Below are 24,009 nucleotides of genomic sequence, written 5' to 3'. Positions count from 1 at the left end.
AACCATAAATACCTCAATAAATGATATTATAATCTCCCTCTTGCGATTCCCAGCAACTGGTATTCTGAGGTATGCTGCCTCCAGCTTGGAGAACATAGCTGTTGTTGCCAGTAGCCACTGATAGCCTTATACGCCATGAGTTTTTCCTAATCCTCTTAATGCCATCCAAGGTGGTGGCCATTACTTTTAACTTTTATTTATTTGTTTCATAAGTATCTCAATCACTATTCAAAATGCAATATCCCGCCCCCTCACAGTGGTTTGCCACATGTATAATAATGTAAAACCATATACTGTAAAATATAAACGAGACCTAGCTGTGCCTTGAGTGGATTGCAGCATCTATTGTTCCTGTTTCCATCATATACTCTGGAGGTTTGGTGGGGAGAGACAGAGTCATTGTGGGTCTGCTGCAAAGTTTTCCAGAGCATAACCCATCTAATACATCCAGGGGTGCAAGCCACAACACTAGCTGATTGGTACTCGAGGCTGTCCTGTTTTGGGATACAGGAAAACCCATCCCTTTGGCTTTATAATGTAGCAATGGGGAAGCAGTACATTTGCTCCGGGCCAGAATACAAGAGCCCAACAGGGATAAACATCTTACCCAGCAAATAAATGTTTGGGAACACAAAATATCAGCTGGAACCCCCAATCCAAGAGTGAGATAGTGCAGGGATAGCTGGAAAAACAACAGCTTCTGCCAAATCAACCAGATGTTTTTTTGTTTTTAAAAAAGATTTGACTGAATTGTTATGTCCACTTAGGGAAGATTGAAAATAATGCTAATAAAAGGAAGGAGCCCTTGGATGTGGCATACATTAGGGCTTGGAAAGCTGATTCGTTTCTGAACCGCACAGCTAAAGTAGAGAAAATCCACTTAATGGATTTCTGTTCTCCTCAGGCCTGTATGTAATAGCTCATTAGAGGAAATACTCCATGCCAACATTTTGGAACAGCTTCAGCACTTTGCAGTAAGATGCAGTGCCATATTTCTCTGCATGCTTAGACAAGACAGCAGTGGGATGCTTCCTTTGGATCTGTACTGAAAAATAACTGTAAATAACAATCTTGAGGGTTTCCAGAGTAGTATTCCTGTTAGTCTTGCAGAAAAGGAAGTCTAATGGCATCTCACAGCTGCTATTTTTGGTGAAAAACATATACCCACAATTTTAGGTTGTGCAGTTATAGCTGATTGGGAGGATTTGCATGGCAAACCCTACTTTCCCCCAAAGAATGAACTGTTTGCAATAAGGAAAATGATTGGAAAATCCACTGGGATAGCACTTGTTTTGATCCAATGTCATCTTGCCTTCTTCAAACAAATCGGGATGAATGCTCATCAAATAGCCAGAGTCATCTAAACAATCCAGGATCAATGCTTAATAAATAGGTCATCTGGAAGCTTTTATAGACCACAGTCAACTTTGTCAGGTGCATGGAGTGTTATCCTGAGTTAGAGGTATGTATACAGGTGGTTTGGGAGGGGGAGGTGTAAAAAGTGAGGACAGAAGCAAATGAATGGCAGGCAGTGCTAATTAGGTAGATAATTTCGTGGATGCTGGTGTGTAATTTTGTATTCTAAATTGTCTTAAAAGTCAAAATCTCAAAACTAATTCCCAGACTGAGTGCAATTGATATGCAGACATTTCTGCTAAAAGATGCAGAAGTGATTAATACTTCTAAGAGATTTTAAGGAAATGCTAGAGCAGGCATCCCCAAACTGCAGCCCTCCAGATGTTTTGGCCTACAACTCCCATGATCCCTAGCTAACAGGACCAGTGGTCAGGGAAGATGGGAATTGTAGTCCAAAACATCTGGAGGGCTGAAGTTTGGGGATACCTGGACTAGAGTTTCCTCCAGAGGTTCATTGCAAAGTAGGAATTTATGTTTTGCGCTTAATGGGAGGAATTCAGTATGTCAATCTTCTGATTGTTCCAGTGGTGCAAACGTCTCTGCTTGTCTGGCAGAAGGATATTCTATTCCATCTTTCCATACTCTGCAGTGTGCTGAGGGTTACTGTAATTTTAACTTTCTAAAAAGCTGTTTGTATTGATAATTTTAATATTTCTTATAATCCATTAGAAGTTTTGCTAAAATCAAGTAGTACTGGTATATGAATTTGTTAGATAAATGAAATTGAGGTGTAAGTTTCCATATGATGTGGGCCCCGGGCTGACAACTTGTGCCACCATTTATTTTTTTGAAAATCTGTACAGGCTGTCAATCTGCTAGCAAGCCAGATTCAAGGTCCTTGTATTAATTTACAAAGCCCTGAACAACTTAGGTCCAAGCTGCCTTGGGAACCACCTGAAGCTTCATATCCCGGCTGGATCCCTGAGATCATCTGCAGGAGTGTTGTTGGCCGTCCTCCAAACTGGCGAGGTTCATTTGACAGCAGCAATCAACTGAGCCTTTGGTGTTGTCAGCCCGGTTTTGTGGATTACTCTTTCATTAAATATTTAGCAGGCACATTCTGTTTTAATTTTTAAATGCCTGCTGAAAACTGTCAGGTTTATGCAGGAAATTAAGAATACACATTTCCATAATAGCTGATTTCTGATTTCAACATTTTTGTTTTTTGTTGCATGGTTTTATGCATAACTGTTGTAAACCACACTGATACTTTTCATGAATATGGTTTATACTTTTTAATATATAAAATAACTATACTAGATTAATCCATTGAGGGACTGCATCTGCATGGAGAATGCATATAAGTGACATCACACACGCATGCTCCTACAGTTCTAGGAGCACATAAACACCAGGATGCACACACACTCTGTTGCAATAGTTATTGTAGCTTTGATTGGGCCCCGACTGCAGGCAGAAAATTGCTCCTTTTGCAAAGCTAATTATAGTCCCCTGCAAATAGCTCTCTCTTCGGCTGTTAAATCACAGCTATCTGTATTCCATTAACCTGCGCCGAACAGAGAACCGACTGCATTTACTGTGTGCTTGTATGGCAATGGTTAACCGAGCTGGCGAGATTCTGCTTACCTCAACAAAACCAGCCGCAGTGAGAAAGGGAAAACAATGAATGGGTGGAGATGAACAGCCCGTCAGAGAAAGAGCTATGCATTCCGGCTAGTGCAGTCCAGGCTGCTGCAATGACAGTCTGAAGGTTGTAGCAGCCTCTGGAATCTGCATTTAAACTGAACACCAGCCTTCACTTGCAGGTGGAGCCCACCCCCCCTTTTCTTTTTGGCACAAAAGGACTTGTTCACCATTGGGACGTCTGAGACATGGCCAGTAACCAGGCCAGCTTACAGGATGACCAGAGCAGGCATTGCAAGTTCTTATCCTATATGTTTTACCAAGCTGTCAGAGATCACAAACCTGTCTGGATGCTGGAAGACATGAGGACTATGGAGTATTTCTACTGGGAAGAAAATGCCAGCCTGAGGACGTATTCCCCTTCCGAAGCCCTGCTGTATGCCGTGGTGCACAACCACCTGCCTTATGCCCAGTACCTGCTGTCTCATTTTCCGGAGGAGGCTCTCAAAGTCCCCGGGGAACATTTCTGCTATTGCCCTTCCTCTGCTCCTCACTTGGCCATGGCTGTCACCTATGACAGGAGAGAGATTCTGGGGCTGATCATCAGCATCTCCCACAAGCTGCCCAGCCTGAACTCCTACATCAACCGAACCGGCTGCTTCCACCTGGAAGATGGCAAGACCCCTCTGCATCTCGCCTGCGAGCTCCTGAGGTCAGAGACAGTCCTGATCCTCCTGGGGAATGGGGCCTCTCCCAGGATAGAGGACAGCAAAGGACTGACACCCCTGGACGTCATCCTGGAGCAGATGTGGGACTCCAAAGTCAACGTGGCATCCAAAAAGCTCTGCCTCGATTACCTCTTGCTCTTCATGCCCAGCCCCCGGTTCAAGATGAGGAAGGTGCTGCAGGAGCACCCAGAGCCCTGGGCAGTTCTGCTAGGGGAGGACAGGTTCAATAGCCTGGTGGGTAACATGCCTGCATCTTTATACCTGCAAGCTATGCAAACCATCCTTCAGACTCTCCCACCCTCCCATTTCCCGAAAAGCATCCAGGAACTTCCTATACCTCAGGCATTAAAGCCCCTGCCTCGCTTTGGCAAGCAGCACCCAACAAAAAATATGGTAAATGTTTTTCCATGATGTTATGCTTTTTTTAAAAAAAAAAAATTGTCACATTCAAATTGTGTGATTTGTTCAGGTGGGGTTTTCAAAGGTGCTTCAGGCTGCAAACCAAACCCCCAGTGCACTTCCACTTGAGCTAAATAGGACTACTCTCAAGTAAGTCACAGGAGGATTGCTGCCTTAGGGGGATTTGATGCCCAGTTATTACTGAATTGGTATCGAAACCTGGGCTACTGTTCGATGCCGCTGAAAATCCCAGCCTTGGAATACATTGTCAAATGAAATCTATTTTTTTCAGATTAAAAAAACCCTCCCATTCCGTGCATGTGAAAATATTACATTGAGCTGAATGTACATTTTGCTCACTGAAATCAGTGTAGCAGCATTCCTGATTTATTATTTGTATTTTATGAAAATTATCCAGGTTTTGCATTGTTGTTATTATTTAAAAGGCACTGTTTTCACAGGGCATTATATGGACCAGGGTTCAGATCCTGTACATTGCTTGATGCATTAACTTCTGTTAACATCACTGAGTTTTAAGTATCATAACTCTATGCAGGATTGCAGCCTACTACCAGATCACTGTGCTGTTAGGGGAGCGTGTGGTGCGGGTTAAAGTAGGAATTCTTTTTAAGTTTCCTCAAGAGCTGCATAATGAATCAGCAGTTGTTATCATAAATGTCTTGGCCTTCAGTGCTGCTGCAGTGGCGAGGAGTCCCTCTGGCTGCAGGATTCTGTTGTGTCACCTTAAAACATTGAGCCTTTATAGCAAAAGCTAGGTAGGTTGGTAGTGTGATGGAAAGGACCCAATGAAACCTGCATATATGGAATTCCTTTTCAAAGCTGAGTGGTAGGGGAAAGACCAATTTCCACAGCACATCACATATCCTTCCCCTCCCCATTCCTCTCCTAGTGTCACTGTAGTTTCAAGAGTGAGCATGCCTACAAAACAAGATACGGCATGGTCCTTAATGCTAGAGACCTACAGTGGGTGCTTGTATTTTTTCTCTCTGCAAGAAGCAATGTAACATTAGACAGCTGATGCCCCCCTTCTCTGCAAGAAATGCAGTGCGATCCTTGCAGTTGCTGAGAAAGAATGCTGGTAGCCTTCACCAACCCAGTGCCCTCCAGATGTCTTGGGCTACATCTCCCATCAGTCCCAGCCAGTGTGAAGGCTTTTGACTTAGGAAAAGGGGACCCTGCCCACCTTAAAGGACGAGACCTTGTGAGTGAATGTATGAAGGTCACAATCATCAACCAAAGAGTTTGGCCTGTTTGCCTGTAGACAGGCTGCTCCTGCCTTTCTACCCACCCCAACTTATCCCCCCACCCAACCATGACTGCTGATGTAACCTGCCTAAATAATGACCCATCAGTATTCCTTCAAGGTGCACAATCTCTGTAGCTCCAGATGCATGGTTTCTGTTTCCTGTTTGCTTTCTGTTTGTTTGTTTGTTCATTTTACCTCTGCCAGAAAGGATTGTGTTCCCTACATGCCCACATTGTAGATGGGCAACACATGTTTGCTTCTCTGATTTTGGACTGCATGCTGTTTTCAGCAAGGCATCTCTGGCCAGAAGAACACTGATAGCCAGGGATGGGCCTTGATGGTTTCCTGCAAATGGGAGAACGAGATGCTCTCCCTCCCTCCCCCCCCCACAACCCCATAATTCCACAAAGAAAAGCCAAGCAGACTGGCAGATGAACCTTACCTCAACACAGGTGCCAGGCGAGCAGCCTCCACTGCACTTGGAGGCAGCAGGCTGGCTTAGGGGTTGCAGGGTAGGTTGTGTAGCTGCCGCTCCCCACCACTACCAGAGGCACCTGTCTTACTCTGCCTTATGGTGGGGCCAGTCCTGAGTGAGAGCCTGGCCCTAAGCATGTTTCCTGGGAAGCAACTCTTATGGAAATCGAGGGGAGCTGCTTCCTACTGAACAGGCTTAGAAGCAAGTTCTGAAACTCTGGACAGACCCTGCCAGTCTGTGAGTACAGTGCTGAGCTATACGGACCGAGTGGTCTGATTAAGCACCTGGCAGCTTCGTAGGATCCTATGTACTTTGGAAATGGGGCTAAAGCATTTTTCTTAAGGCACCATGGCTTGATAATAACCATTGCTATGTATAAAGCTGACCTGTTTTTCACAGATAGGTCCAAATTCCATGATGATGGGCAATGTGAAGCTGTCCCTTTAATGTAAATGCCTGAGAAGACTCAGAATTTGAAACAGAGAATAGTCAGTTGTGCAATTTCATCCTTGTGAACAAATGAGCAGGTCTTTGCTGTGCCTAGTCGATGCATAGGAGCTGATGTCCTAGCATACGCCAGGCATGTTGAGGATAGTATCTCAATCTTTCTCTGAAATTTACCTCTGCAACAAAATGCAAGCAATGTGTTCTATTAGAGCCAGTGGGTTTGAAATCAGACCAAATGCCCCAATCTAGCCAAACATTTTGTTCTCAAAGCCAGCCAAATGCCTGTGGGAAGCCCATCTAGAGGACATGAGCCCTGCAGCACCTGCCCCCCGCCAACTCTGTGACATAATCCTGCAGCAAACTGAGAATTTGTGCCCGCTGAACTTCTGCCATATAGCTGTTAAGGGCACAAGAGCTCCTTAAAAAAAAACAAACAAACAAAAAACAGACAGTTCAGCATCCCTCTTCCTTTCCACGATTAAATCCTCAGGACTCTCTCTTCAGCATTTTGAAGTTCACAGGATTGCCTTAGCCTTCCCCCACCTATGGGGGGGGGACAGAAAGGAGAGGCATCTAGGGAACTTTTGCAGTACATTTCTGATACAGCAAAACAGAACCAGTTTCTAACCAACCAGCCACACACACAGACAGCACAACTAAATGCCAGCCAGAGTAAAGAATGTTTTAAATGAACTAGGCAACAAACGCACATGCACATATGTGTGTACACTTGAATCAAGCAATGCTAAAATAATCAAATTGCAAATAAAGCCCACATCGATAAAGCTAACCATGTTGCAGCAGGCAATCTAATAAATCTTATTTCGGTGAAAAATGATAGGGGGAAATGTATCTGAGATATCCCTACGCAATACTAGCAATTATCTTGCTTTATATTATATGCACCCTAAACCCGAGCAAACATTTCGAATGCAGGACCCTCTTTAATCTTTTAATCTATTGGAAAATGACACATCCTTTAAATTGGTGTCGTCGTCGTCCCCCCCCCCCCCCCGGTCCCATATTGTATTAGCCGCAGCAGACAAAACTTGGGAGCAATTCCCTGAACTGTGAAGGCTATTCACTTTGCAGTCTTGTCGCTGCTCAGAGGTTCCTTCCTTCCTACAGAAGGGAGAATGATTAGGGTAGTATTATACGCTTGCTAAGCCAGTCTTGCTAAGCCTGCCTTGATGGCAGAAAGCGAGGAGGAATTAAAGAACCTTTTAATGAGGGTGAAAGAGGAGAGCGCAAAATATGGTCTGAAGCTCAACATCAAAAAAACCAAGATCATGGCCACTGGTCCCATCACCTCCTGGCAAATAGAAGGGGAAGAAATGGAGGCAGTGAGAGATTTTACCTTCTTGGGCTCCTTGATCACTGCAGATGGTGACAGCAGTCACGAAATTAAAAGACGCCTGCTTCTTGGGAGAAAAGCAATGACAAACCTAGACAGCATCTTAAAAAGCAGAGACATCACCTTGCCGACAAAGATCCGTATAGTTAAAGCTATGGTTTTCCCAGTAGTGATGTATGGAAGTGAGAGCTGGACCATAAAGAAGGCTGATCGCCGAAGAATTGATGCTTTTGAATTATGGTGCTGGAGGAGACTCTTGAGAGTCCCATGGACTGCAAGAAGATCAAACCTATCCATTCTTAAGGAAATCAGCCCTGAGTGCTCCCTGGAAGGACAGATCGTGAAGCTGAGGCTCCAATACTTTGGCCACCTCATGAGAAGAGAAGAATCCTTGGAAAAGACCCTGATGTTGGGAAAGATTGAGGGCACTAGGAGAAGGGGACGTCAGAGGACAAGGTGGTTGGACAGTGTTCTCGAAGCTACGAACATGAGTTTGACCAAACTGCGGGAGGCAGTGCAAGACAGGAGTGCCTGGCGTGCTATGGTCCATGGGGTCACGAAGAGTCGGACACGACTAAACGACTAAACAACAACAACAAAGCCAGTCTCAAAGAAGGTGTGTCTAACCATATCTTTGCAACAGCCTCCAAAGTCAGGCTAAGAACAAAGGAACCGCTATCCACTGTGGCTGATCTACAGAACAACAGAGGGGGTTGTTGGGATTGTACCCCAGCCTGTGCCAAGGAGACATCAGCTGTTGGAATCTGTGGAGAAGGGGCTGGGTCTGGTGTTCTTTTCATTCCTGTTGCAGCTGCAGCTTCTAATTTGGATGTCAGCAAAGACAGGAACAAGGGTTGCACTCTTTAAGTAAGCGCTATTTAGGAATAATCCCACAAGGGAGATATCTGCATAGGGTTTTCAATCGGATAAAATCTCCCCGAATGAACCAAACCTTAAAAAATAAATAAAATCAAACAGATTTAAAGGTCAAGGATGAAATTGAAGGAGGTTCAGGATGAAATCCATGGTCACTGATGGCCATTGATGAGACGAGATGAAACATAACACCGGTCTACATTGATCTACATTGGCTCCCAGTATGTTTCCGAGCACAATTCAAAGTGTTGGTGTTGACCTTTAAAGCCCTAAATGGCCTCGGTCCAGTATAACTGAAGGAGCGTCTCCACCTCCATCATTCTGCCCGTACACTGAGGGCCAGCACCGAGGGCCTTCTGGCAGTTCCCTCGTTGCGAGAAGCCAAGTTGCAGGGAACCAGGCAGAGGGCCTTCTCGGTGGTGGCGCCTGCCCTGTGGAACACCCTCCCAACAGATGTCAAAAAGGAAAACAGCTACCAGACTTTTAGGAGACATCTGAAGGCAGCCCTGTTCAGGGAGGCTTTTAATGTTTAATAGATTATTGTTTTTTATTTTTCTGTTGGAAGCCGCCCAGAGTGGCTGGGGAGACCCGGCCAGATGGGCAGGGTATAAATAATAATATATTATTATTATTATTATTATTATTATTATTATTATTATTATTTCGACCGGAAAGAGAATGGAAGATTGCAAAGTTACAGAATAGAGGCCACTGTTTGCTTTCAGGCACAAGTCAGCAGCCTGCAAAAGCTACATCAGAACTGGGCAAGGATATCATTGGTGATAAAATTTGCAGGGGTTTGCTTTCTAGAGTGGCCAGAGTGAAACACCAAAACTTTAGGGTTAGAATATTCTGGAAACCCTCCAATATTTCTCCGATGAAAATAGGGACGTCATATTCAGTTATAATATTTATATCCTGCCCATCTGACTGTGTTGCCCCAGCCACCCTGGGCAGCTTCCAACATATATAAAAACATAATAAAACTTTAAACATTAAAAAACCTCCCTATACAGGGTTTCCTTCCAATGTCTTCTAAAGGTTGGTGGTTATTTATCTCCTTGGTTTAGGGGTCTCATAGCTCCACACCTTCCAACATTTCTCCAGTGAAAATACGGATGTCCTAAAGGAAAATTGGAACATTCCAGGATCAAATCAGAAACCAGGTCAGGTTATGTAAATCTGGGACTGTCCCTGGAAAATAGGAACACTTGGAGGGAAGGGGCCATTCATTATTACTTGTGAGATGAAACTAACATAAAATAACAGTAACAATCCATTTGAATCTCTACCCATCACCACAACCCAGTATGGGGTATCTAACGACCCTGTATCCCTGAGAAAGACCTCTCAGTAACTTGTTTTAATGGTACTCAGGAATTGTGCAGAGATTGCCAATTGATCGGGGGCAGAGGAAGGAGGGCTTTGTGCGTTTAATAGCAGCTTATTAAGTGCAGCATGACAGCAAACTAGTGCCTGTACATTATGCTGCTGTTAAATGCACAGCTACAGTGCCTACTTTATAAACCATAGCTGGCTCTGAGCTCAGCTTTTAAAAAACTAAATTGCAGTTCTCTGCAATGCATATTTTGCAAATGCACATATACTTGTTCTTATTAAGTAGGGTTGCTATGTTTCAAAAGCTAAAATTCCTATTGAGCTTTTTTTTAGGAAGACCCCAAAATTTTTGAGCTCCTTTTTTGTTTTAAGCCTCCCTGAAAATTAGTGATTTTAAGCTTTTTGGAGCTGTTTCCACTGCTTTTTCCTTTGCGCTTTTTCTGCTTCGGAAAAATTACCCCTGGCATCATTTTTTCAGCCAAAAAACAGGACTTGTCAGGAATATTTCTGTTGTATGGCAAGCCTGTATTAACACATGGGAAGTAGCTTAGCATTTCCTTACTGTGGCACAGTTGCCCATTCTCCCACTGCAAGGGCATGGGATAGGCTTTCAGTATCTACTACTTCCAGTCAACCTGTAAATGTTTTGCAACACTGCCTGTTAGTATTGCTAACCCAACCCTTGCCCCTCAAGGTCTTTAAGCAGAGTCTGGCCAGCCATCTGCTAGGAATCCTGCATTGCAGCTCCTGCATGGAGCAGTCGGTTGGACTGGATGAGCCAAAGGTCACTTGCTGCAAGTCTGTAATTCTCTGTCACTTTTTATTAGAGCTGTGCACACAAAATAGCCTGTCAACATTCTCCACCCCCCCAGCACAGAAACTGGAGGGAATCCAATTGAATTTCTGCAGGGGAAGGGCAAATTTTTCATCAAATTTTTCTCACATTTCACAGAGGCAGTAGCACAGCTTCTCCCCCCCCCCAAGCGCTTTCTTTCTTTCACAACCACTGCAAGTCACAACAGCAGCAGCTGTGTTGACAGCCTAGCTACCATTTGGCACCATCAACAATGCCCCTTGAACCCAGTGTGTGTGTGTGTGTGTGTGTTTTGGCAGGGAGGGGGTGATTAGAGGTGAGATGGTGACCACCACAAATATGATAGAAAATGTTGGGAGGAAAGCCTGCAAAACTGCCTCCTTTTCCTAGGGGGTTAAAGAAAAAAGCCATAGATTTTTTTAAAACATGGGGGGGGGGGGGAAGCCTGATGAGAAAATTTGGCTCAGCTCAGCATTGTATATAATGCTGCCATCATCAGCTTGACAAAAATCTGAAATATTGGTCCAAGGCATTTCCAAATGGCTGCTAGCCATGATGGCTATTTTCCACTATATGCCTCTGAATAACAGCTTCCGGGATATCACAGGTGGAGAGAGTGCTGCAATGCCCAGGATCTGCTTGTGGGCTTGCCATGGGTATCTGGCACTGTGAGAGCAGGATGCTAAACTAGATGGCGCTTTAGGCTTCTTACGTTCTTACGTCAGACCACTGGTCTATTCTGGCTCATTATTTCTGAATCTTTGCTGCATATCATGCATTAATGGGTGGTTATACCATGAGGGTTACACCTGCTTCTTTAGCAATCATAGGCCTGGTTTCTACACAGGCACCATGCCTGCTGCACAAGGTATGGCATAGCTATACAACCAGATGGCTGCTGATACGCTCAGATGACTGCGCCACAGTTTAAGCGGTGAGAATACAATGGTGTTCATGCTTCGCTGGCACACCAGACTATGTATGAATGGAGTCACAGGAGAGTATTTTAACCTGCCCTTAGGAATGATATATTTGCCTAATGCAGGGTTTGCCAACCTTGAGTCTCCAGCTGTTTTTGAACTACAACTCCCATCATCCTTAGCTAGCAGGACCAGCGGTCAGGGATGATGGGAATTGTTGTCCAGAAATAGCTGGGCACCCAAGTTTGGGGAACCCTGGCCTGATGCCTTGCTAGTCTTCTGTACCAGAATGCAGTCATTCTACAGCCAAGTCTACCTCAGGTCTATTGGCATATAATTTGGTGAATGTTCCACCCAAGCAGGGGTGTAGTTATTCCAGGGGTGTAGTCATTTAAATTCTGAGCTAAAAAAAATCACATTAGATGCACACGTTTAAATTTGGCTTTGAAATTTTTAAATTTTGTCAATTTGAAAGGAATGACTAGCGAATGGGAAAACAGCTGATTTTCATACACTTGCAATTCTTTGTTTCAGCTATACCTTCTACCCCTTTGTATTCAGTATTTGTTTAAATGGGCACATGCTGCCGTTTGCTGAATAACATGAAATCTTGATAAATCCATTTTACCACTTATCAAGTAAAGCCATATTTTGTAATTTAGACTCTCCCTCTCCCCCACCCCTTCAGTTTTACAATGGAAAAACCTTTTATCCATGTGATTGTACTTTTACCCTCTGCATGCTAAAAGACAAAGATTGTAGTATATATCGCAAAAATTTAAAAAAATATGCTGATTATGCCGATTGCAAAATTATTTTATCAGATTGTAATGAACCATAATAAACCTCCAACATAAATTGGATTAGTCTTTTTTATTGCCTATTGAGTTGGTTGTGGGTTTTATTATCAGTTGGATTTAAAGTGCTGGGTTAATTGCTTTTTCCCTTTGTTTTAAACTGCACATGTTCATCACTGGAAAAAACATATCTGAGTTTTGGAATTATTTTTACTCATACCACAGAGATGAGTACTCCAATTTAACGTTTTTAGATCTCTGGGAAAACATGTTGTCCGCCTCTGGAACGGCTGGGCTGTAGCTCAATGTCCAGAATTTCCAGGTACGGCTGGTAGTGTATGTGTGCCTGGGGAGCTCACTGTGCACCCCAACTTTTTAGTTTGCAAGAAACTAAGCTAGACACGCCAATAGTCCAAGAAGCGTTGCCATTCCTGGACATGCCCAGAATACTGTAGTCAGAAGCAGTGTCCTGGCAAAAATTGGCAAAATGTCCAGGAAAATCCAGATGCATGCCAAGCCATGATGGCAGTGTTGTTTTTGCTGATTTTCCTAAAAAATAGCTCCAGATTTTCACTTTTTGAAATATGGCAACCCTACATTTCAGAGCAAGAAGAAAAGATGCCTCCTCAAAAACTGGACATTGCATGTCAAGGTGGAACAAGAAAATTGGGTCCTAGGATCTTTGCCATGGGCATGATTACTCTCAGCTTCCAATTGATTCATTCCATTTTTTAGCCCCATCTGTTTCCAAGGGGTGGTGAAGAAGAACATGTGAAATCCTCTGCAAAACTGGAGAAAGGCGAACAGGGCAAATTTATACATGACATGGAGCACAGTTAAGGCCTTTATCCGTGGCATTTAAATAAGGGATGGTTGCAGAATTTGCCTCTGTTGTATTCCACCATAGACTTTGAGGTTCTGCTCTACTAGAAATGTTTTCTGGAGCAGAACTCAAATCTTTGGAACTTGTTTTCCTTCCAGTGTATTTGCTACCAGGCTGGACCTATGAAGCCATGAATAACTTGGGATCCAGTTACCTGACAAAACACCTCTGCCCAGTTGCTGAGATCTCAGAACAAGCCACTGCCTATGGAACTCCACCTGGCAGCTACAAGTGAGTGGAGACTTTTCCATCATGGCTCCCACCACTGGGGTGGGGGGGGGGGAGGGAGGCAAATGACCTTGTTGAGTATTCAGCACTTCCTGTATTGCTTCACCCAGGCTTTTGCTGGTCACTCATATCAAGCCACTGATAATTTTTCATTTATTGTGATTTGATTTGAATTTAGCTGCTGTGTTTTAATTATTTACTGTACATATAAGTTCATATTGGACTTTTTATTGTATTGATTCTTATGTGTTGTAAAACTGGCTTGGGATTTTTTTAATGAACAGCATTCATTTTAAATAAAGAAATAATAAATTTATTTCCATAATTGCCCTTGACTTTCCAGTCCCTCTTCCATCCTGCACTGCTCTGAGTTCAACACACTGGTTGGAAGAGAGGGAGAGCAAGGCAACTGTTCTATGCTCTGCATTTATTTTATTCTTACCAAACTCTGGAATTTTGTGTGTCTCTGTGTTTTTTTAATTTTTTTAAAAAATTGAATACCAGGTGCAGCGCCAGTTCTGCCACTACCCCCCAAATCCCAGTCTTTAACTGAAATTCATCTGCAAGGGGAACAAAACAAGGCTGTAATCTCAGATCAATTACAGAACGGAACTGAGGAAATCCTCTTATCCCTAGTTTTTAATACATTTGCCACATCTTTTGGGAATTACTTCTTGATCCTCATGCTTAGGGTCACATGACACTTCCCCGTTGTTCAAAAAATGCAAAATTATCCCAGGAATACACCTGTTAGCTTCACAGAAGAAAAATAGATTCACTCCCAAGAGGACAAAGATTTGTCTCAGGTTTTATAAGCAGAATATTCAAAGCTTGTGCAATCTCCTCTTAGCCGAAGGCCTACTATGTGGAAATAATAAGAGCTGCCATAAGCTGCGGACACACTACACTTTGGAGTGCCTTCGCTGTGCTTCCTGACTCGATCCACTCATTTATTAGATTTCTATGCTGCCTTTCTGCCAAGTGGTTTACAATTTTGAAACACGAAAACAAACACATTATATAAAATGCAGAGGGACAGAGTTGTGTGCTCCCTGGCCCAGCCTCCCTGACCTCTGCCGTCCCAGAGGGCAGCCCCAGAACTGACCCAACAGTTCTCACTGGCCATGGAAGGTTCTTCGTGAGCTGATGGGATGTGTTTGCTTCTTCTTGTCCATACAAAGCAAGGCAAATGTGTACCAACACAAGGGTCTCCCTTTGGTGCAAAAATGAATGTTTAAAGCACAACAATCTCACATCATTTGGCAGTGGGGATGATCTGAGACACATGACCTGTGACCTGCTTCTCTGCCTTCAGATGACAATTCATGTTGGTGGTTCCACCTTTCCACCCCTACATTCCTCTACTTCCTTTAGACACATGAGCAAACCAGCAGGCACATTCTGCCCAATTCTACGTTTACCTGAGCCCTATTCCATTAGTATTAGTAACTGCTTAGGTCTCAGTGTTACACCTGGGCATTGGTAAGTCTTCCAGAACCGCTGTTTAGAGCTCTGTTTTAAAATTTTGAGCCTCGTTCCTACCTGCCTACTTGTTGTTGTTGTTTAGTCGTTTAGTCGTGTCCGACTCTTCGTGACCCCATGGACCATAGCACGCTAGGCACTCCTGTCTCCCACTGCCTCCCGCAGTTTGGTCAAACTCATGTTCGTAGCTTCGAGAACACTGTCCAACCATCTCGTCCTCTGTCGTCCCCTTCTAGTGCCCTCAATCTTTCCCAACACCAGGGTCTTTTTCAGGAAGTCTTCTCTTCTCATGAGGTGGCCAAAGTATTGGAGCCTCAGCTTCACGATCTGTCCTCACCTGGGCATTATTGGGCATTTGCAGGTCTTCCGGTGTTGCAGGTCTTGCTAGTGTTGAGATTCACATTCCAGTGCACCCTTTGGGCATGGAAAACAAGTGCACACAGGTGAGTTGTGGACTAAACTGTTGCTGCTGATGACGTCCGTGGGAGAGAGACGTCCGTGGGAGAGAGGCAGTTGATGACGTTCGTGGGAGAGAGGTTATTGTTCAATTAAACGGGTTGGTGGGACATCCAGCCTCCATGTGCAGTAAATTAAAGGAAAAAAACCCTCAGTTACCCCCCCCCCCCTTATCACGGTGTTCTCATCGTTCCTGCTTGGCTGGGGACATGCCATGAATAAGAAAGAGGAAGCTTCACTGAGTGTGTGTTGTTCTTGTTTTGAATGGCGCGGGAACAACTGCAGAACGGAGGAATAAAGGTGGCAAAAACAGATGCAGACACAGGGTGAAGCACACTGGGGGGGGGGAATGCCCCCCTTTTTTCAAAGCCCTAATTGGCAGTCTTTGTAACAATTGACACCCGGAATCCAGTACTTGTGACAATTACAGATCCATACTCCTCGCAGCAAACAATAGTGAGTGTCCACAAAGAATGAGAGGGGCAGCAGGGAAGAAAGCGACGCCCTTTTGTGAATCTCTTGAGTACGTACGGTAGCTGTGTCCTTCATGGCGCAAAAATAAAGGAAGGATCAATGAGAAGATGGGTTATATTTTAACCACTAGATGTCACCCTCGTTCTAAACTTAGGCGGATTTATTTTGGGGGAAAGCCTACTACCCTATGCAGCCATTCCCAATACATGCACTGAAATTGGTACTTGAGGAACTTTCTAAGTTACCTTTCCAATACTGGTAGCTGGGTATTATTGCCTGTTCTAGAATTTGTAATGTGAGGATGAAAGCCAATTCTGACACCATCTCAGATGCGAGTCCCCAAATGTGGGAGAGGAAAAGCTGGTTTCCATCGCATCATTTCCTGTGTTATGGAATGGAAATATTAAGACGGTGCGATTTAATTACTTGTTAATTTCAATCGCCAACACACAACTAAGAACTTGAGACTGGAAACCTACACCACAATATAATAAAATGCTATTCTTTCAATGAGTCAGAGTCAGCCCTAACTATTCAGCATGGTTGAGGTAATATAACTCAGAAGGTAGATTATGCCTGCAGCACCATTTATATTTTCAGACTCAAGGACTGAAACATCATGGCTATCTCAGATAATACCCTTTTTCCAAATTATCACCATCGGACAAAACCGGCTTAAATGCAAGGTGTAGAAAAGCTTTCTTGAACTTCTAGGGTAAGAGAGCTTTTTAAAGTGGGGAGGACAAAACCTTCCAATTAATTTATTGCATTTCTGTCTTGTCTTCAAGATGGTATGCCGACAGCCCCCTCATAGCCTCTTTGACAGGCACAGCAATGTCCGGAGGGCCAGTTTGCCCACTCCTGCCTTACAATCCCTATGGAACATAGACCAGAATTACCCTTTTACCTACTACACCGATATTGCAGGTATGCTCGCTCCAGGCGAATAGCCAAGGATCGACCCTCTCCACTCCTGGCAACATCTTAACTCGCTGCCTGAAGCCCCATTCAGGCATTTCCTCCTCATCTGAGACAGGGACTGGAGTGAGGGGTCTTTTCAGTGGCGGCGCCCCATTTGTGGAATTCCCTCCCTAGAAAGGATCTCCTGACACCCATTGGCTACCAGTTTGTCAGCAGGCAGGGACTTCTATATCCTCCCAGCCTTTTTAAGCTTTGGAACTGTGAGCTTTAATTGTTTTAATCTGCTGGTTTCACTTGCTGGCCTCATTGTGTGTGTGTGTGTGCTTTGACCCATCTGTTTTTATCCTGTTTTATATTATTTTGTATTTTTGGTAGCTGTATTGGGAACCAATTGGTTGAAGGGTGGTGTACTAATTGATTAAAACAAACAAACAAGCAAACAAGCAAACAAGCAAACAAGCAAACAAACAAACCCCAGAATGAATAAATGCAGCTTGAATTCACAGAGGCTCTGTGCAAAGGACCTGATCAGTACACGATGGGTCCAGGGAAGCCATTCCTCCCCCTCTATGTATTCATTCTTCTCTCATCATTTGCTGTTCACACAGAGCTAGCATTGTGTCAAGAGCCACTGAGATGCATTTCTTCCTCCATCGCAGGCATGCAATAGTCAGTTCCTCCCTTGACAGCACACGCCACTAATGACAGGCATCTGACTCTTATAATATAAAAGGAGAAGATAATTTCTTTTCTCTCTGTGTGTGTATATATGCGAGTGAGTGAAAAGGTCAAGGATAATGAAAGCTGCTAATTAGAAAGCATCTGGCTATTCAGACCAGCCACTTCCCTAATGCATACAATACTTTTAATGATGCTCTTGTTCAACAGTACTTAGCCAATTTTCTATAATGCAATAATAAGTCTGATGCTTCCTTGCCAAATCATAGCAGATGTTTGGAGTTCTGCTGATCGGCTTCCCAGCAGAAGGGAAAAAACCCACAGTCACCTTGATTCAGAGTTCATTCGAAGTGCAATCAAGCTGTATTACTTACATCTATAGGGCATCATTTCCTCAAATATGGTGCCCCAAATAAAAGGGAGTGCAGTCAATGAGGACTTATCTTTGTCGGCAAACACTCTTGGGGAGACGGCAAACCCCCCATGACCTCTGAGCGTCTCCCGGTAGGCACGTCTCTGGAATGGCATGTCCCTTCACTCCAGAGTGCCTCTCTGCGACACTTTTGATGCGAAAAGTGCACACAAGTCTTCTACAGTAGCATCACACAGCAAGAAGAAACATCCGTAGATCTAAACTACGTTTTATTTACATTCTATAACAGACAATCCATAATCACGGCTGTGTTCTCCAAGCTCTGGCAGAACAACTGTTGCATGCTGCAAAAGTGAAAGTACAGTACTGTACAATAACACGCTCAGATGGAAGAGATAAGACAGTCTTCTGTTCCCACACTCAGCTCAGACATCTCATGTGATTTATACTAATCACAGTAGCCAGCATCGGCTGCATAAAATCCCAACAACCTTGAGCTGAATATAACCTCTCTGTGTCTCAGTTTCGCATATAGTCTGGATGTTTCAGCTGATCCAGGTGGGGAATTTCACGTTCTCTCTATCTGGCCCTGGGAACTCTCCCCATACCATGCTGACTGATTGTTACTGTTTTTAAAAATTAGCTTCATTAAATTTCTATTCAAACCGTGCTCCCAAAGGAGCTCAGGGTGCCCATTGAGGGAGCAGGGGATGACTACTGTGGGAAGGGAAATGGAGTATCCCAAAAGAAAGGAAGGTTAAATCCAATGCATGTATAGCTCAGTTGGATAGAGCATAGTGCTGATAATGCCAAGTTTGCATTCTCTCCCAAATCTCATAGGATCTCAAAAGTAGCTGAGACGTGCGAAAGATACTGGAAAAGAAGGTGGGGGCTTCTGTGCCGGGGAAGGGGGAGGAGCTCAGTCCGGGCAACTCCATCTTCTGGGGAGGACAATGAGTAGAGGAGCTCTGTCCTTGTTTGTTGTTTTAGCAATAAACCTGAAATAATTAACGGCCAGAGTCATCTTGCGTTTGTGGGAGAGACCAAGCCATAACAGGACCCCACTGTCTAGCCTGAGTGATAGGGGTGGAGACGCTCCTTCAGGTATACTTCAGGGGTTGGACTAGATGATCCTCCAGGTCCCTTCCAACACTTCAAGTCTGTTGTTGTTGTTTAGTCGTGTCCGACTCTTCATGACCCCATGGACCAGAGCACGCCAGGCACTCCTGTCTTCCACTGCCTCCCGCAGTTTGGTCAGACTCATGTTGGTGGCTTCAAGAACACTGTCCAACCATCTCGTCCTCTGTCGTCCCCTTCTCCTTGTGCCCTCCATCTTTCCCAACATCAGGGTCTTTTCCAGGAAGTCTTCTCTTCTCATGAGGTGGCCAATGTATTGGAGCCTCAGCTTCACGATCTGTCCTTCCAGGGAGCACTCAGGGCTGATTTCCTTAAGAATGGATAGGTTTGATCTTCTTGCAGTCCATGGGACTCTCAAGAGTCTCCTCCGGCACCATAATTCAAAAGCATCAATTCTTCGGCGATCAGCCTTCTTTATGGTCCAGCTCTCACTTCCATACATCACTACTGGGAAAACCATAGCTTTAACTATACGGACCTTTGTCGGCAAGGTGATGTCTCTGCTTTTTAAGATGCTGTCTAGGTTTGTCATTGCTTTTCTCCCAAGAAGCAGGCGTCTTTTAATTTCGTGACTGCTGTCACCATCTGCAGTGATCAAGGAGCCCAAGAAAGTAAAATCTCTCACTGCCTCCATTTCTTCCCCTTCTATTTGCCAGGAGGTGATGGGACCAGTGGTCATGATCTTGGTTTTTTTGATGTTGAGCTTCAGACCATATTTTGTGCTCTCCTCTTTCACCCTCATTAAGCTATAAAACTGGAGGTATGTATGACCATAAGTATACTCACAGTGGAAGACAGGAGTGCCTGACGTGCTCTGGTCCATGGGGTCACGAAGAGTCGGACACGACTAAACGACTAAACAACAACAACAACAACAATCCTCTAAGTTATATACTTTTATACAGGTATACAAGACCCTTCAGAGTCCCCCTGCACTATGAAGAACTGAGGCACATAAGCATGGCCAGAGAGGGGGCATTTTCAGTAGTGGCACCCCAGTTATGGGACAGACTCCCCATAACCTGGCCATCTCATGACATCTCTGCAGTACTTTTAGCGCCAAGTGAAGACCTTCCTGCTACACCAGGACTTTTAAATAATTCATGTAATCTGGGCTTCTCCGTTTCAAATTTCTATTTTAACTTTGGGAGTGCAGTGTGGGAGTTGTATTTTTGTTGCATTGCTTTTGATATTATGGTTTTGCTTCCCAGACAAATTTACGTTATGGTGTGGCACACAAATACCATAAACAAAATACAATAAAATCTATAAATAAGTTAATTGGGCACAGTCCACCAAGCTCTACATATGGACACCCCTCTGGACCTCATTCATTTCAGGAACGCTTGCAAGAAATCACACAGGGGACAGTTGGTATTTCTAAACTGGCTTATTTCCATGAGATTTGTTCTTTATCTTAGCTTCTTTAAAAGAAAAGCAATTGTTCAAAATATAATAGAATCAAGGGAATAAACAGATTCTCTGCAGCACTGAACTTTTTTTTTTTAACAGAGTTTCTAAAGCACTCAAATCCATATTCATATCTGGAACAAATCTCAGAGTTGCATCAGATTTTGAAGGATGTCTCCCAGATGGCTTTTATGGATTCTTGTTTTTCACTGTACATAAAACATATTTTCCTTGCAGCACAGTTTTCTATCAGCAACATTCCAACAACCCTCGTTGGATGCCTTTTTGCAGTTCCAATTAAACAAATTAGGACTAGCAATAAAGGCCCGTTTACTTGTAAGCTGGGAGTTTCTTAATTACCCACACATGAAATCTTTTTATTTGCTGCTGGTTATTTTCTGCAAATGCTTTGTTTGAAAACCCTCAGTATCCAATCTGGGCCACAAATGAAATAATGAATTGGGCCACTTTGGGATGTTCATGTTGAACACACTGGAGAGGAGGCCGTGGAAGAGAGTGCTGAGTTACTGCTTAATGGGGAATACAATGTTTGTTCTGTCATTTTTTAAGAAAGGTGAAACACGAACAAAAAATGTGCTTGTATTTTCAAACAAATGACTTGCCACTACCAGCCCACACAAACTGTTGAGTCCTTCTGGAGTTTGATTGTTCATGACTCAGTCACAGTCATCCTTCACGCAAAAATAAAATAAACACATGCTAGGAGGAAAAGAAGAAGAAGGGGGAAAAGCATATATATGTGAAGCAATATCCAACTTAAAGTTCCAGATTGTATTCTCAAAATTGAAGGCCTTAATTTAAATGAATCATAGGTAATTAAGGATGGAAGTCCAATCAAAACATCTAAACATACTTTTAAAACAAGCTATGCCATTCAGCTTCCCATAACAAAGGAGAACACACATCTCAAGCCAGCAATTCTTGAGGAGGAGCAGGTCACCTTAACAGACTATATTCATGCAAAATTACAGCACACAGAGAGCCATGGAAAGAAACTGTAGCTCAGTGATGGAGCACGTGCCTTGCAGGCAGAAGGTTCTGGAACAATAAACTTATGGAGAAAACGCTACCCCAATCCTTTGCCTGCTGCTGGCTTTCTATCTGTAGGGTTTCCTAAAACAAATTTACTTGGGTGTTTCTATTCGTGCACCATCTATTTATCTACAGTATGTTTTATCTATTTATATGGTAGATGTTTATCTATTTGTGTATTATCTGTTGCAGCATTTATTCGAGTACCTCCATTTATGGTAAGTCTATTTGTAGGGTTTCCTGCAGCAAATTTCTTATTTGTTTTTTTTTGTAAATAATGGGGAGAATTTAAAACAAATTCATTACCTACTTAGGACTCAGCTAAACTGGTAAAGAAAAAGCATTTTATGTGTGTTGTATATGCGATATAGCATTGCACCACCAGATGATGATGCAGTCCCATTTTTCTCTGCCTGTTTTCCGTGTTTAAATTTACAGCACTTTAAACTGAAATGCTTCTTTGATGTGTCTGAACCGGTACAGTCCAACCTGCCACATCAGCCTTCTGTTACCTCATCCTGTTCCATGTACAGCAGAGCTGCATTGTCTATTGAAGTGTGCCTCCCTGCTAGTCCTTCTATATTTCAATTTCTGCATCTTTGGAAGAGTGGGCAGCTTCCATATTCTGAGTGTGCTTGGCTGTCTTTCTCCTCTTTGCAAGAAAGGATGTGTTGTCTCATTTCCCTAACCCCCCCCCCCCAGTTTCTGCCACTCATTAACAATGATAAATTACCTTGTTTTTCAGACATAGGGACTTGGGTGCTATTTTCAGTTCAGTGTCATTGTGCCCAAGGCAGCCAGATGTTTCTGACATTGTGTGTGTGTGTGTGTGATTGCTTTTGCTATGCTTCTTAATGAAAGCTTTCTTTTTCGCACAATGTTTCTTTGCTGTGGCCTCTCCAGTTGCTTTGAGACTCCAGAGTCGTTGCTTGATTGCATTTCCAGCTACTCAAGATTCCAACAAGCAAACTTTATTCAGTACAGAAACAGAACTCAGTACTCAGTACTGAAACAGTACAAAAACATGTGGCACATTGCTCTAGCTCCAGTGCAGGAGTTTATAGCTACTTGATAAATGTTACAAAAAATAAAAAAATGCACAAATGGGTATGTGATAAACCAGTAGATTTCCTTATTACAACAAAATACACCTCATGAGATTCCTGTGGGATGAAGAGACCCACCTTCCCAGCCTGTCCTCCTTATCAGAATTTATCCAAGTCCCCTGCCATTAGTTTTGATTCTGCCGTTTTTTCTCCCTTCCATAGGCTTTCAGCCAAAGTTCATGTGACTTAGAAAAGGCAAGCCACTATGCTTTCCTCCGTTCTGTCCCTGTTACATATTCCCAACCACATCATCTTTGGCTATACAGTATAATACACTGAAGAATGTTCAAATATTTCCCCACGAAATGCCATTCAGATAAGCAAATCCTAAAAGCAAATACACTTTGGAAACTGTCAGAACTGTCAGAATATAAAACAGTTGTTATAAATTACACCACACTGCCTTATTATTATCTTGGAGCAGATTACAGAGCAGTATAAACTCAAACGAGTGTACACAGGTGAAAGTAAATATTAGGTTTCCTCCTAGCCACAGCCGTGGTACAGAATACAACTGAACAAGCTAAACTGGGGGAAGAAGTAGAATATAAACAATTGGCACTCAGCCTTTGCTGTTCTGTGACCTTATGTTCCCAGCAAAGAATATGAACAGCGTGAGACCTGCCTTCCCTCTAGCATACAGGGTTATTTAAAAACAAACACACAGCCCAAACCCTGAAGGAATGGTGCAGGTCAATCCCTGTAAAGAGAGCAGAGTGTAAAATGGCACTCATAGAATCGTTGGCATTTGTCTATTTTGGGAGACAAGGGAAGAGTGCCCTTCGCAGCGAAGTACAACTGTTGGAAGGTTAGAGCACCTGCTGTGGCTGTAGAGACCCATGCGTGAGAGAGATGTTTTGTTGCAGCTGGGGGGCAGACGAAGGCATCCGGTTGTGCTGATGCAGGTGTACTGGGGTGTTTCTTCTCAGAGAATATGCTGTAATTGCTACCCCTTCCTTTTCTGATGCCACCCTTCAGCAGAGTGCCTTGCTGCCGTGCAGAATGTGTTGCTGAATCCTGGACCACATTTGCATGCATGAAACATATTGTCCTGCTGCTCTCCAGGCTCTTAGGTGAAGGCAACCTCTCCTGCCCTGGGGCCTGGGGAGCAACAGGCTGCTCAAGGCATGTGCACTAAGGGGCTGGTGGTCCTCAGATTACTGCTGTCAGAGGGTCATCGTGGCTACTCTAGAGTAACTCCGCCTGAGTCCAGTTTGTCTTCAAAGAAGTTCATTGTGCTATCTATTTACAGCAGGCATCCCCAAACTTCGGCCCTCCAGATGTTTTGGACTACAATTCCCATCTTCCCCAACCACTGGTCCTGTTAGCTAGGGATCATGGGAGTTGTGGGCCAAAACATCTGGAGGGCCGCAGTTTGGGGATGCCTGATTTA

At 43.7% G+C, this 24,009-nt stretch overlaps 1 protein-coding gene across 1 annotated transcript; it reads left to right on the top strand.

Moving 5' to 3' along the window:
* The first annotated feature begins 761 nt into the window (after positions 1 to 761).
* On the top strand, positions 762 to 7,888 carry LOC118083248 (ankyrin repeat domain-containing protein 9-like). The gene has a single exon (XM_035111486.3). It carries the CDS (start codon positions 3,249 to 3,251, stop codon positions 4,137 to 4,139), a length of 891 nt encoding a protein of 296 aa, XP_034967377.1. The 5' UTR covers positions 762 to 3,248; the 3' UTR covers positions 4,140 to 7,888.
* Positions 7,889 to 24,009: the final 16,121 nt, after the last annotated feature.

The sequence above is a fragment of the Zootoca vivipara genome, chromosome 3 (assembly GCF_965207765.1).
Source record: "Zootoca vivipara chromosome 3, rZooViv2.hap1.1, whole genome shotgun sequence".
NCBI lineage: Eukaryota > Metazoa > Chordata > Lepidosauria > Squamata > Lacertidae > Zootoca > Zootoca vivipara.
The sequence above is the reverse complement of the archived record's forward strand: the minus strand, read 5'-3'. Positions and strand labels throughout refer to the sequence as shown.